We start from the raw sequence: 14,404 nt of genomic DNA, 5'->3' as shown, positions 1-14,404 counted from the left end.
AGCTAAGCTGCTTCCTTGCTGTGCGGCTTTAGGTGGGTCGCTTAGCGTCTCTGGGCTTGGGGATTTTTTTCAACTGCAAAGTGAGCATGATACCTATCTAATGGGGCTACTTTGAGGGAAAAACGTGAGCATTGTCGGAAGGCCCACAGATGGTGCTCATTGGTATAGTTTCCTGTCCTCTGCTGGATCAAGAATATACATGTTTTTGGAAGATGATTGTAAAAGCTGAGAAGGATGGGGTTTCAGGGGGGGCGTCCAGGGGCCGGATGGGTGGACCTGGAAGTTGGGCCAAGGAGATGCCACTCTGGTTACTGAGCCCTGTGTCCTCTCTTGACCTCTTTTGTGGCTTCACAGAGGGTGTCGTTTTCTCCCTGAGACACAGGACCAGAGAAACACCAGCCCCCCCCACCCCGGAGCGGCAGAAATGCCCGTCTCTGCGGGTCCCAGCTCACAGAGCCCCCGGTTCTGCTTTTCAGAGACTCTAGGGAGATGGGATGTAGTCCACCTGAGCCGGGGAGAGGGCGGCAGTTCCAGCAAACATGTGAAACGACCACTAAGCATATTAAAATCTCCTTATAATTGAAAATCATAATGTTAAACAAAGCATAGCTTTCTGCCCATCAGCTGGCACAAAGAACGGATGATGCCCAGCAACGCTAACGGCGGCAAGCGGGTCTTCTCAGTACACCCTGTGGTCCTCGGTCCAGGGGCTGTCGTGCACTGTGCATGAAGTGTGTGTGCTTCCCACTGGTAGAAGGTTATCCTGGGAGGAGAGCCTTGCAAGTATATTTTTTAAAAACTGGGAACAACTGGAATATTCCATGGGAAGGAATGGGGTCAATGAACTCTGGCGCTTGGGTGTGGAATGCCGAGTGAGCCCTGGGGGAAGAAGCAGATGTGCTTGGGCCAAGATGACAGGCACATCGCTCTGCTAAAACGACTTCAGAGGATGGTAGGGAGAGTCCCGTTTGTGCAAACACGTGTACGTTTTATTCTTGTAATTTATAAAACAGTTTTTGAAAGTCACACAAGAAAACCATTTAATGTTTAAGGTGTAGGGATGGGGTGGGTGGGGCCGTCTGAAGAATTTTATTGTGTACATGTATATATATATATATATATATTTTTTTTTTTTTCTTATCCTCACCTGAGGATATTTTTCCATTGATTTTTAAATTTTATTTATTATTATTATTATTATTTATTTTATCCTCACCTGAGGACTTTTTTTTTTTGCATTTATCTTCAGATAGAGCAGGAGGGAGAGAGGGGGGAAGAGAGAGAGAGAAACATCAATGTGAGAGAGACACATCGACTGGTTTTCACTCACCCGACCCAACCAGGGCCGGGGACAAACTGCAACCGCTGGAACCGAACCTGGGTCTCTCTGGTCTGCAGGCCGACGCTCTAACCGCTGAGCCAAACGGGCCAGGGCAATTTTTTCTTATATTTTTAGGTAGAGTGTAAGGAAGAGATGGAGGGAGGGAGGGAAGGAGAGAGAGAGCCAGAAACATCAATTGGTTGTTTTCCGAAGGACCCAGCTGGGACAGATCAAACCCACAACCCTTTGGTTTGCAGGCCGATGCTCTAACCATTGAGCAAGACTGGCCAGGGCTTATTCTATATTTTTAAAACTTTTTACTATGAGCATGTATTGAATTTTCTATATATATATATATATATTTTTTTTTGTTCAGATAGAGTGGGAGGGAGAGAGAGGAAGAGAGAGAGAAACATCGACGTGAAAGGGACACATCGAGTGGCCACCACCCGCACGACCAACCAGGGCCGGGGACAAACTGCAACTGAGGTACATGCCCTCAGCGGGAACCGAACCCGGGTCTCTCCGGACCGCAGGCCGACGCTCTAACCGCTGAGCCAAACTGGCCAGGGCTATATATATATTTAAAAAAAAAAAACACAAAAAAAACCCCAATTTCGCAGCAGGTAGAGTCTCAAAGAGCTTGGTGACTTGCTCCGTGCACACGCGGGGACCCGTGGCGTGAGCGCCCCGCTGCGGAGGCCGGTATTAAGCGGTGCCCTTCCATTCAAGTCCTGCCCACCGCCTGCCTGCCGGGTGGCCCAGGCAAGTTTATGAGCCACGCTGACCCTCGATTCCTTGTTGTTGCAATGGGAGCAATAATATCTCCCTCTGAGAACTGTTCGAAGGGTGAAATGAGAAAATACGTGTCGCATGTTCACCCCGCTGTCCGGCACAGAGTACATGCTCACTGCACGGTGGTTGTCGCTGCAGCTGCTGCTGCTGTTATTATCCTGGGCCTTGTCACCACTCCGTCCGGGCTCTCCCTTCCTGAAGCACACGGGCTGGCCCCAGGCACCCGGATAGCCCAGCAGGGAAGGGACTGAGCCCTGGGCTGCCCACAGGGGGCGGCGGTGGGGCTGTGGACCCTGCAGCCCGGAGCCTCTGCTCAGCGGGAGCTGGAACCCCTGGAGAGGGCCCCGCAGAGACGGGCTCCTTCTGCCCCTGACTAGGCATCGCCACACAGCTGGAGAGGGGTCGACCGCTGGGCTGGCTCCGCTGCGGCCGGGCTGGGCAGCCTTCCCCTCGGCCTCTGAGGAAGCAAAGGCCCAGCGAGGACAGAGACTGACCCCACAGAAAGAGCCTGGACTGGGTATCCTGCTTCTGACGTGGTCTTGCTGTGTGACCTGTAGCACATCCCTTGCCCTCTCTGGGCTCCCGTCTTCCCGTCTGTGAATGGATGGGATGGGACACCACCTCCACGGATGTCCTTTGAACACTGACATTTACCCTGGATCCTGTGCCCAGTACCAACATCCAAGGGCCCGGGAAAGTCTCAAACCCAAATCCACGGACTTTGGGGTGAGGAGTGAGAAGGACAAAGGGGAGAAGGGTCCCACTGAGTACTCAGGCCCCACCTGGGCAACGTCGCCATGTCTCCTTAGAGACAGGGCTTCTTCCTCTGCTCATTCTTTCGGCGGCACCTTTAGCCCCTGCTGTGTGCCAGGTGCCCTGGGGTCGCAGCTGCCGTGGGGTGATTCTGGAATGATGACCACTCCAGTGGGGGGCCCTTGGTTCTGAGCCAGAAGCCCAGGTTCAGCCCTGGGCTCTGCCTCTCAGTGGCCATGCGAGGTGGTGGAGTCCTTGCCACTCTCCCCCTCTGCCCCTCACTTGGAGCATGCGGATGCTCACTCCACCCCGCAGGGACCGGGAGGACCGGGTGCCACACGGGAGTAAAGCGCTTGGCACAGTGACGGGCAGAGTGGGCACCCTTGAGTTCGAAACTTAGCTCAACCACTTGTACCACAAGCAAATGACGATCCCGGGCAAGTGAGTGAACGCTCCGAGGCCAAGGCCTCGTCTGGAAAACGGACTAACGATTTCCAAGGAGAGCTGCACGCAGCAGGCGAGCAGGAGAGAGCGGTGCCCGGCACGGTGCCCGGCACGCAGGGGAGCCCAGCGCCAGCCATTCTCGGCCCGGCTGGGGAATTCTCCCTGCTGCAGGGATGAGCCCAAGGGAGCCGCTTCCGCCTGGTTCTGGTCGGGGCCAGTCCAGCTCATAAAGATACGACCTTGCTGCTCGTCAGCACTTCTGCGCTTTTATTTATTGTCCCTGCCGATCCCCGGCCTCGCCATGTGGGAACCTCTTCATTATTGATAATCCCGGGAAGTAATATTTTAAATTTTCATGATCTGTACTTTGATCCATCTGAACCCCATGTATTATCTGTCTTGCCAGTGGAGGGGGAGTGCATCCAGACGAGGGTCCTTTCAGGGTGAATAATTTATCCCATTTTCACAATGCCGTCATTTCACAGTTACGTTAAATGAGGTTCTTCATAGCAGCCACGGACAGGACAATAGGAACTGATGTAGAAATAGGAAAAGAAAACACGGTTATTTCTTTGCCAAAATCCACAGTGATATTTGAAAAACCTAGAGGTTCATTCTTTCCAAATATCTCATCCCCCCCACCCCACCCGCTTTGAGTAATAAGAAGGGTAGAGAGAATTTTTTCCTGCCCTCTCTTCACTCTAGCCCCCCCATTCCTGTTATTATTCAAGGAGCTCGGGGCTCTGTTGTGCTCCTTTTTTTTTTTTTCAACTGCTGAGAATAGAGCCCTTTCTTTGCACATTTATTTCCTCTTCTCTTTCTTTGCTTATGCAAGCTGATTCCTCCAAGGTCCAATTAATAACGATTGGCCAATATTTCTATGCTTCCCCTTCACAGCACTAAAAAAAGTGAGCATTACTGTATCTGCTTCAGCAGAGGAGAAGGCTCTGGCTCCTCACCGAGAACAGAGCACGGAGCCCACAGCGCGCCCAGGAGCTGGGGGCTTCCAGCACCTTCGGGGGGCTGCCGTTCCTGTGCCTTCCTCTCTCCAGTGATGCTCCGTGGCAGAGGCTCCTCCAGCTGCGCCCGCGTCTGGAAAGCCCTCTCCTGCTTTGTGACCCCTTCCCCAGCTCCCCGCTGCCCTCCAGTTCATCCCTAAGACGCTGGCGTGCCATTCGGAGTCTCTGCCTGTCCTTCACGTCGCCTGCCTGGTCCTCTGGCCACCGAAAACCACCTCTTGGTAGTTTCCCCCTGAGGCCAGCCTCCGGGTGTCCTCCGAGTGTTTGCTGGCACAGGCGCCCGCTCGGTGTTGAAAGCTCTTTGTCCTGGGTTGGGGGCGAGGAGGGAGGTAAAGAAGCTGGCCAGAGCAAACGTTTCTGGGGAGATGGCGGTGCTCTCGACCAGGGTGGCAGAGGTGTGACTGGACAAGTGGGTCAGCCCAGGGGACATTTGGGGGGAAGCAGGAGCTAGCAATGGGATGGATCTGGGAATGAAGGGAAGGGTCCTGGGAGAGTCCCGGGCCTGGTTAACGCTGCTATTCCCTGAGCTCGGATCACGTGGCGGAGAAAATGTCGTGGGGCGGGTGGGTACGGGACCCCAGAGCTCTGCTCTGGACGTGATGCATCGAGGTGCGCCGACCCAAGGGCAGATGTCCAGGGGGGTCATCTGAGTGCTGAGTGAGGTCCAGATGGAGGTGAGAGGTGAGAGTGTTGAGGACACAGACGGACTTGGAAGTGTCGGGAGTGGGAGCACTGGGGGCAGGGGGTGGGGGAGCTTGTAGAGGAGGGAAGGGTGCCCGTGACCGAGCCCTGAGAAATGCCAACAGCGAGAGGGCAAGCAGAAGGAGGGCTCGCCAGTAGGTCGGCAGAGAGCCAAGGGAGAGACCTCCGCGGAGCTCAGGGCGGAGGGTGTTCCAAGGAGCAGCGAGTGAGTGAGCCCATCAGAGATGACCGAGAGGTCGAGGGTGAGGCCAAAGGACCATCAGTGTGTTCCAGGCAAGAGGGCCAGGACCTGTGTTTGGCGTCGAGACGGGGTTCTAACAGAGAGCACATTTACGGGGTGGGGTGGGGGTAAAATATTATGTTGCAACCTGGGTTGCTTTGGAGAAAATGTGGCTTAGCTACAGAGAGGAGTGGATGCCTGAGGACTGAGGCCTGGCATGGGGTCAGGTGCCCACCTGTCCCTTCGCCTGTGTCGGAACTTGGTGGTTTGAGGGGTGAACTGTTTCCATTAGAGTCACTAAGGGTGTCAGCGATATCTCATAGGGGTTCAGGGCCAAGCAGGACACGGATTTGAAGGGCTCTGACCCCAATTCTGCCTAAACCCTGCACCCCACCCCATTATGGCAAATGGGGTATACGCTGAAAAAGAAACGTTATATGTATATATATTTTAAATATCACAAATTATTTATATTATAAGCAAATTATATAAACAAGTAATATTCAATTATATATATAGTTTTTGGACTTGATAGAAGTGAAATCATGCAGTATATAGGAAAAGCTTTTGGTGTGAGACTTCTGTTGTTCAGTGCATGGTCTGTGAGAGTCACCCGTGTGTATAGCATGGCTAGTGGCATTCCATGTTATGGATAAACCACAATTTATCTGTTCTCCTGTTAATGGGCACTGGGGTTGTCCTCATTTTGGGGCTATTACGAGAAAAGTGGCTATGAAGATTTCTGCATGGATCTTTTGGTGGACCCATTATATGGTGAGGGGTTCTTTTGCTAGCACCAAGAAAAATCTATTGATTTTCTTATGCTTATTTAGCGTTTGGCTGTCATACTAAATTCCCAAAGCTTTTCAGTTCGTTTTTCTTGGAGCACGTTGTGTCAGACAGAAGGCTGTTCACCCCCAGTGACAGAAAGCCTAACGCAAGTTGGATCAAGGCCCAGATGGTATCCATCTGCCTCCGTGGCTGCAGAGTCCAGCTCCAGACGAGGTGTGACTCAGAGGGCTGGCGTCGCCAGGGCCCACGTCCACTTCTCTGGGCTCCTCTTGGCCTCGTCCTCGTTGGTGTGCTGCCTTTGTCCTCATCCTGGCTCTCGTCACGGCAGGGATGGCCCCAGCGTTGCAGAACTCAAGTCCTCACCACAGCAGAGGAAGGGCAGCTTCTTGGGGGACACCCCTAAAGAGCAAGGTGGCTTCTCTCCCCAAGTCCCCCCTCAACACTGCCTCGCAGCTCATTGGTTCAAACCGGGGAACATGCCCACCTCTGAGCGAATCAAATTTCGCAGCCAATAGGATCGTATGTCCTGATTGGTTTAACCCATTAAGGACCATCCCTGTCTTCAGGGGAGGATCCATCCCACCCAACCCCAAGGCAGCCGTACAGTGAGGCAGGGTTGAGCTCCCAAAAAGAACATGGGAGGAGCTTTGGACTGAAGAGGGAAATGGATGCTAGAGAAGCAACCTCAAAATGTTCATTATGACAATTAGCACAGCATGGCCTGTAATGATTACTCATTGTCTCATTCCGACAGCAATATATTTTTAGTTCTGTCTCTGATTTCAACAGGTCAGCGACAGCGCGGGGTCTTTTAAATGTTGATAAAATGATGAAAATGGTTTTGAGCTTTTTGAGACGCTTTGGGAGAGATGTTCATAAATATAAAGAGGCCGAGCCCTAGCCAGTTTGGCTCAGCGGTTAGAGCATCGGCCTGCGGTCCAGAGAGACCCGGGTTCGGTTCCCGCTAAGGGCACGTACTTCAGTTGCAGTTTGTCCCCGGCCCTGGTTGGTCATGCGGGTGGCAGCCACTCGATGTGTCCCTTCACGTCGATGTTTCTCTCTCTCTCTCTCCCTTCCTCTCTCTCCCTCCCACTCTATCTGTACAAAAAATGGAAAAATATCCTCGGGTGAGGATAAAAAAAAAATATATATATATATAAAGAGGCCGAGGGAAGGACTAGGAAGCAGATGCTTGGTAACATGTGATGTGTGATGTGTGGATGCTGGAGACCAGACTGCTGGCTAAGGCCCTAGGAAGAGAGGGACCAGGCCAAGCAATCCTTGAGATGGACTTGGCAACGTGGGAAGCTGTATTCGTTTTCCACTGCTGTGTGACAGATTACCAACAAGTAACTGGCCCCAAACAACACAAATGTAGTATTGCACCGTGTTTGTAGGTCAGAGGTCCAGGCACAGATGCTGGGTTCTTTGCTCGGGGTCTCCCAGGTCTGAAATCAAGGTGTCTGCTGGGCTGCGTTCTCCCCCTGGCACCTGGGGTCCTCTCCAAGCCTGTTCAGGTTGCTGGCAGAATTCAGTGACTTGTGGCTGTAGGACTGAAATCCCCATTTTCTTTTTTTTTTATCCTCACCCGAGGACATTTTTCCATTTTTTGTTCAGGTAGAGTGGGAGGGAGAGAGAGGAACAGAGAGAGAGAGAGAAACATCGATGTGAAAGGGACACATCGAGTGGCTGCCACCCGCACGACCGACCAGGGCCGGGGACAAACTGCAACCGAGGTACAGCCCTTAGCGGGAACCGAACCCGGGTCTCTCAGGACCGCAGGCCGATGCTCTAACCACTGAGCCAAACCGGCCAGGGCAAATCCCCATTTTCTTGAGTGATCCACTGTTGGCTGAGCTCACTTTCAGCTGCTGAAGGCTGCCCGCCCTCAGGTACTAGCTGCACGGCCCGCTCACAACCCGCCCGCTTCCTTCTCCAAGGCCAGTAGCTGTGATGGAGTTGTATGTGGCATAACGTAATTATACGTGTGACTATCCCATTCACAGCCCCCCCCCACTTTTGAGGGAGAATGTGATGCAGTACATGCACACTGGGTGGGGGCAGGGGGGTACCTGGAGGGGCATCTTAGAATGCTGCCTACCATAAATGGCCAAGGCCATCGTCACCCCAGGACTTTGGCTCACAGGGCCCACTGACTTGTTAAATAAAAGTTATATCATGGCCCTGGCCGGTCTGTCTCAGTGGTTAGAGCGTCGGCCTGAGCACCAGAGAGACCCGGGTTCGGTTCCTGCTAAGGGCACGTACCTTGGTTGCAGTCTGTCCCCGGCCCTGGTTGGGGTCGCGTGGGTGGCAGCCACTCGATGTGTCTCTCTCACATCGATGTTTCTCTCTCTCTCTTCCTCCCTCTCTCCCTCCTGCTCTACCTGAAGATAAATGAAAAAAATGTCCTCGGGCGAGGATAAAAGAAAAAAGAGTTGTATTATGATTATTGTTCACAGTTCACAGGTGAGGCCCGAGGCTCACGGCTCCTGCGTCCCCCAGAATGCCGTCCCCCAGAATGCCGTCCCCCAGAATGCCGTCCCCCAGAGTGCCGTCCCCCAGAATGCCGTCCCCCAGAATGCCGTCCCCCAGAATGCCGTCCCCCAGAGTGCCGTCCCCCAGAATGCCGTCCCCCAGAATGCCGTCCCTCAGAATGCCGTCCCCCAGAATGCCGTCCCCCAGAATGCCGTCCCCCAGAATGCCGTGGCGCTCGGCAATGGTCTCGGTCATCTCTCAGGCTTCGGTCCCCATCCGCTTGGCCTGCACAGCGGGACAGAAGGCCATAACTGTCTTGGCAGCTTGACAGCGTATCTTTTTTTTTTTTTTTTTTTATCCTCACCCGAGGACATTTTTCCATTTTTTGTTCAGGTAGAGTGGGAGGGAGAGAGAGGAACAAAGAGAGAGAGAGAGAGAAACATCGACGTGAAAGGGACACATCAAGTGGCTGCCACCCACACGACCAACCAGGGCCGGGGACAAACTGCAACCGAGGTACGTGCCCTTAGCGGGAACGGAACCCGGGCCTCTCCAGACCGCAGGCCGACGCTCTAACCACTGAGCCAAACCGGCCAGGGCCCTAAATCAATTTAGAATGAACTATATGCGCAAAGGTATGGCTACAGGATGTTTATTACAAGTTTGTGTAACCCAAACTGTGGAAGCACTCCAAGTGTTCAATGATAGAGATTAATTAGATCAATGTCAGTATCTGCATCCATAAGTATATGCATATTTGTCTATGTGGAAAAAAATGTTAATATAGTGTTGTGTGATAAAAGCAGGTTAGACTTCAAAGAGTACAGAGCCATCATTAAAAGGATGTCTACGTTGGCATAAACAGCAAGTATACGTACTATCTGCATAGGTATGCAGATGAAAACATCTGGAAAGGTGTGACCCAAATTGCTGCCCATGGTTGTCTCCGTGGGGACGGGGAGGGGTTACGGGTCATTTGAGTTTTCTATTTTCTTGCGTGTGCTTAGGAGGGTGTTCTCTGTTTCCTGCTCTTTGTGCAATGTGTAGTACATTCTGGTGACAGAAAGGGGTCAGTTCTCCACGTGCGCTAACACTGGTCGAACATTCCAGGTGATCGTGAAGACAAGAACGGAGTATCAGCCCGAACAGAAGAACAAGGGGAAGTTCCGGGTGCCGAAAATCGCCGAATTTACGGTCAGTTTCTTGATGGTGTAACAGAGAGATCAAGGTAAGGCTGGCTTCAGCCGGCTCAGGCCCCCGTGCTGGCGGACCAGGTCCCGCTGGAGAGTGGAAAACGCCACAGGCTATTTCCAGACCCTTTCTCGGGGCCACACTGTCTGGGTCACCGAGTCTAATCCAATAACAGACGCTCTGCCTCTTGAGGACGACTCACTCTCTTCTGCTCTGGAATGTTCGGGTAATTCGATCATTGGTAAATAGACCTCATTTCTTCCTTTTCCTCCTGTCCCCATCTCTCTGCTGTCCCTCCCAATCTCCGGGAAAGGTGACGAAGATGGATAAAGAAACCCAGGTTTTACTCAGCAGATGGTTGCAACAACACACAATAAAGGCAAAGGGAAAGAAAAGCTGACTTCTCAGTGGGAAAACCAACTGGTTGCCTTTCTGTTTCTTGGTGGAGGGAAACGGACAGACCCATGTCGCTGGGAGGAGTTGCGTGAAGCATCTGTGAGCTTGGCCGAAGGGGTCTGGCTGCAGGCGCAGTGAGGCTGGGCTCTGGGAGGGGCGTGGGGAGCAGCAGGAGAAGTGGGCAGAGGCCCAGAACACTGGATGGGGAGTTTGGGTTTAATGCCAGGAGCCTCTGAAAGACTTAAAAAAGGAGAGAGGTGCTTGAGTTTGTGTTTGGACCAAAGCACTGGCTTTTACATGGTTGCTGGACTCTAGGGAGCAAGAAGGACCGTGGGGAGAATGTTAGGCTACTGCAGTGGTCCAAGTAAAAGTCAACAGCGGCTCAGACGGGGATGGTGAGCAGACAGGGAGACGTGGGCAGACGGAAAAGATGTTTAGGCGGCGAAGTCGGCCTGGGAGCAGAGAACAGGTGGTCCTGTGGGTGGACAGTGGCGCAGCTGGGTTGGGTTTGAGCCTCGTGGCCACAAGCAGGGCTGTCGGCCTCATTTGTCAGATGGAGAGAACGGGCCCGCTGCGAGGCTGACATGCAGATACGTGCAGAGCGCCTGTGCATGGTAGGCGCACCGCTAGTCACTGGTGCCAGCTGGGACCGGGGGCTTTGAGGGTGGAAACAGCGCTCGGGGGTGTCTGGGAGCTGGTGTGTGCTGTGGATAAGCACAAGGGTGCTTCCGCTCCTCTCTCTCCTCGTGCCAAGTCTGTGCTCCAGCAGCTGGCTGTGTGAGCCCAGGGCGGGGGGCATCTCCCCAGAATGGGGGACCCCTGGATGCTGACATCTCTGTGAGAGCGGGGATGACTCCGGTTTGGGTGGTAGCACAAAGCTTGGGCCTGTACACGTGGATGTGACCTGGACCGCCTGCAGGTGCACGCAGGGAGCTGTGGGGAGGGTTAGGTGCTGGCCTGACCCACACATGCGCCAGGCCCCGCGGGAGTCAAGCTGACCTGCCTCTCGGCACCTGGGGGCTTCGGAAATATGCCCAGATTCGTGCAGAAGGCTGTTTATACGTGTTATTTATAAAACCGAGGTGTCGGAAACAGGGCCAGATTACCGACAAGTCCCCCACCCCGTTCTGTAGCAAGGGCCGTGCCCAGAGATCGGATGGACTATTTCAACAGTTTCCTAAGAATCAATTTTTTCAGAGAGTATTTACTTTACTCTGACTCATGGGCTTATGAGATATTTTCATCTTGTTTTTACTTTCCTGCGCTTTCCAAATTTTATATGCGCATGTACTGTTTCAATAACAAAAAAATCAGAGTTATTTTTAAAATTTGCTCTTTTTTACCAAATAGAGTGTTACAAGTTTTTGATGAAATTATTCCTTATCTCGCAGTCACTTAGCAAGATGGTTACGAAGACACATAATAATTCAATAATTCGGGCAAATGCATCGCAGAGAAGGTCGCGTCAGACCACCCTGTGGCCCTGTCGCCAGAGGGGCTGGCTGCTGGGCATGGCTGTGCTTGTTTGTTTGTTTTCTCTTTGGCACTTTTGGTGATGTGGCTACTTTATCATATTTAGAGCCCACGAGCTCTGAGAAAGGGAATCACCCCAGTTCTGAGAGCGGAGTGTGGCTCAGCGGAGCTGTGACCCGCTCACCCAGCTGGCCAGTGCCGGAGCCAGTGCCCGAGCCAGTGCCTGTGCCAGAGCCAGTGCCTGAGCAGTGCCTGTGCTGGAGCCAGTGCCCGAGCAGTGCCCGAGCCAGTGCCCGAGCAGTGCCGGAGCCAGTGCCCGAGCAGTGCCGGAGCCAGTGCCCGAGCCAGTGCCCGAGCAGTGCCCGAGCAGTGCCCGAGCCAGTGCCTGAGCCAGTGCCGGAGCCAGTGCCCGAGCCAGTGCCTGTGCCAGAGCCAGTGCCTGAGCAGTGCCTGTGCTGGAGCCAGTGCCCGAGCAGTGCCCGAGCCAGTGCCCGAGCAGTGCCGGAGCCAGTGCCCGAGCAGTGCCGGAGCCAGTGCCCGAGCCAGTGCCCGAGCAGTGCCCGAGCAGTGCCCGAGCCAGTGCCCGAGCAGTGCCCGAGCCAGTGCCCGAGCCAGTGCCGGAGCCAGTGCCGGAGCCAGTGCCTGTGCCAGAGCCAGTGCCTGAACAGTGCCTGTGCTGGAGCCAGTGCCCGAGCAGTGCCGGAGCCAGTGCCCGAGCAGTGCCTGTGCCGGAGCCAGTGCCCGTGCCGGAGCCAGTGCCCGAGCCAGTGCCGGAGCCAGTGCCCGAGCAGTGCCTGTGCCGGAGCCAGTGCCCGTGCCGGAGCCAGTGCCCGAGCCAGTGCCGGAGCCAGTGCCCGAGCAGTGCCTGTGCCGGAGCCAGTGCCCGTGCCGGAGCCAGTGCCCGAGCCAGTGCCGGAGCCAGTGCCCGAGCCGGAGCCAGTGCCTGAGCCAGTGCCCATGCCGGAGCCAGTGCCCATGCCGGAGCCAGTGCCCGAGCAGTGCCCGAGCCAGGCGGCAGCCGTTCTGCGCAGCCGCGGCCTGCAGGCGGTAGCTTCTGGTAGAGCAGAACTGAGTCCCCTCAGAGGAGGGGAGTGGCCTCGGGGTCCAGGCCTGCGGACGCCGCCCCTGCAGCTTCACTCAGTTCGTCCTGGGGGTCAAGAAGGAAGAGTGTTGGGTTTGGGGACAGCTCTGTGTGGCGCTGACTGCCACTTGGAACAAAATGGGAGGCAGGGAGCAGATCCCCTGCCCACGTAAAGCTGTGAGCGTTCGCTGGGCTCCGCTTTCCCAGGGGAGCTGCTGGGCCCTGCGGAGGCGGCGTCTGCTGGGGCGAGGGTGGCTGCGGGGCTCAGGGGAGCTCTGAGCTGTTAGCTGCAGCGGGCTGGGGTGCAGGGGCTGCTGTGGAGGTGGGGTTTACAGGGCTGTTCCTGGTCGGAGAAGGAGGGGGCTCGGGGCTCCTCAGGGTTTGGCTCGCCTGACTGGGCCAGGGGAGCCTGGGGGAGACACACTGAGTGTGAGGGGCCCGGGGTGCATGGGGTGGATGGTGCCTGACCACCCTTGGATGTAACTGGTCTAGAACAGGATGGAGCCGGGGCTGGAGATCCAAGGCTGGAGTCAGAGAGCGTGATGCTGGGCCGCCCCTCCGGCATGTTGCTCACGGCAGAGGTAACCACGGGGACAGCAAAGGTGCCTCCATCCCTCACTTCAGTACCCGCAGAGGTGGGGCCGCTTCTGACTGCACATTTCAAAACTGACCTGGAGAGAGCAGCTCATGGTAACCACGCTGTGAGGGCGGGAGGGAGAACGGGGCGGGAGACCGAACCCAGGAAGACTGCCCGAAAGAATCGCCAGGGGTCTCTGTCTTTTCTACAACCAAGAAGGCTCCTGCAGTCATTGCAAAGGAGCACAGGCATGACCGACCGTTCATCGGACTTATCTGAGAAGAGGGGGGCATGCAGAGAGAAGCCCCTTCTTCTTCCTTCCTCCAGGGAGCTGGCTTCTTCTAAAGCTGATTTGGCTAGGGAGGGGCTGGTACTGTGGAGGGGGCTGGTGATGGGAGGTGTTGGAGCTGGGGTGGTGCAGGCGGCATGGAGGGTGCTGATGCACCTGGCCATGCCCTCAGTCCGGTTGTCCTGGGTTGATGTGACAAGAAGCTGACTGTTACTTGTTTTGGCTGCTTGTGTTAAGCTGCTGAGAAGGGTTTCTGGTAGCTCCTGGGCTTGGGAGCTAGACTCACCTGGGCACGTGATAGTGTGTCCTCTTAGCTCCATTATCTGGAGAAAGTCCCTCCACCTCCCCGAGCTCCTGGCTCCTCATCGAGAAGCCAAGACACAGCCTTGACATAAGCAGTCTAAGTCCTCGGCGCACTCTAGGTCTCACCGAGTGGTCATTTTATTTCCGTCCTGTTCAGATCCTGTCCCCCTCCTGGGTTCTCAGCTTCTGCCTGATTAGCCAGATCTTGTCCGTTGGTCGAGACAGACCTGGGCCTCCCTGCCCTGATGTTTCCCCCGGGAACGTGGCTGGGAAAGTCTGGAGATGCTGTGCCAAGGGGAGCCGGCTCCACGTCAGGATTCGCGGCCGCCTCTGACTCAGCGGCGACCCCGGGGGCCATGTCCTCGCCTGCTGGGGAGTAGGCGGTACTGGTTGGTGGGCCTCTGCTCAGCCCCTCAGCTCTGGCCTGAATGACCCTATGTCTGCTCACATGGTCCCTTCCAGCTGGAATGTCTTTGTTGCCCTCACTGCAGGGAAAACTCCTATTCATCCCTCAACACCCCAGTCAAGGGCGCTTGGCCTGCGCAGTCTTGCCCGCCTCAGGGCAGCCTGTCC

The 14,404-nt window shown here is 55.0% G+C and overlaps 1 protein-coding gene across 1 annotated transcript in view; it reads left to right on the top strand.

The window, feature by feature from the left end:
- Positions 1-14,404, top strand: part of NSG2 (neuronal vesicle trafficking associated 2) — a 41,481-nt gene that overhangs the window by 6,683 nt on the left and 20,394 nt on the right. Inside the window, exon 3 of the mRNA XM_036241192.1 lies at positions 9,632-9,715. Coding sequence (XP_036097085.1) covers positions 9,632-9,715 — 84 coding nt within the window. The remainder of the gene's footprint in view (positions 1-9,631; positions 9,716-14,404) is intronic.

The sequence above is a fragment of the Molossus molossus genome, unplaced genomic scaffold (genome assembly GCF_014108415.1).
Source record: "Molossus molossus isolate mMolMol1 unplaced genomic scaffold, mMolMol1.p scaffold_m16_p_4, whole genome shotgun sequence".
Lineage (NCBI taxonomy): Eukaryota > Metazoa > Chordata > Mammalia > Chiroptera > Molossidae > Molossus > Molossus molossus.
This window is presented reverse-complemented; position numbering and strand designations above follow the sequence as displayed.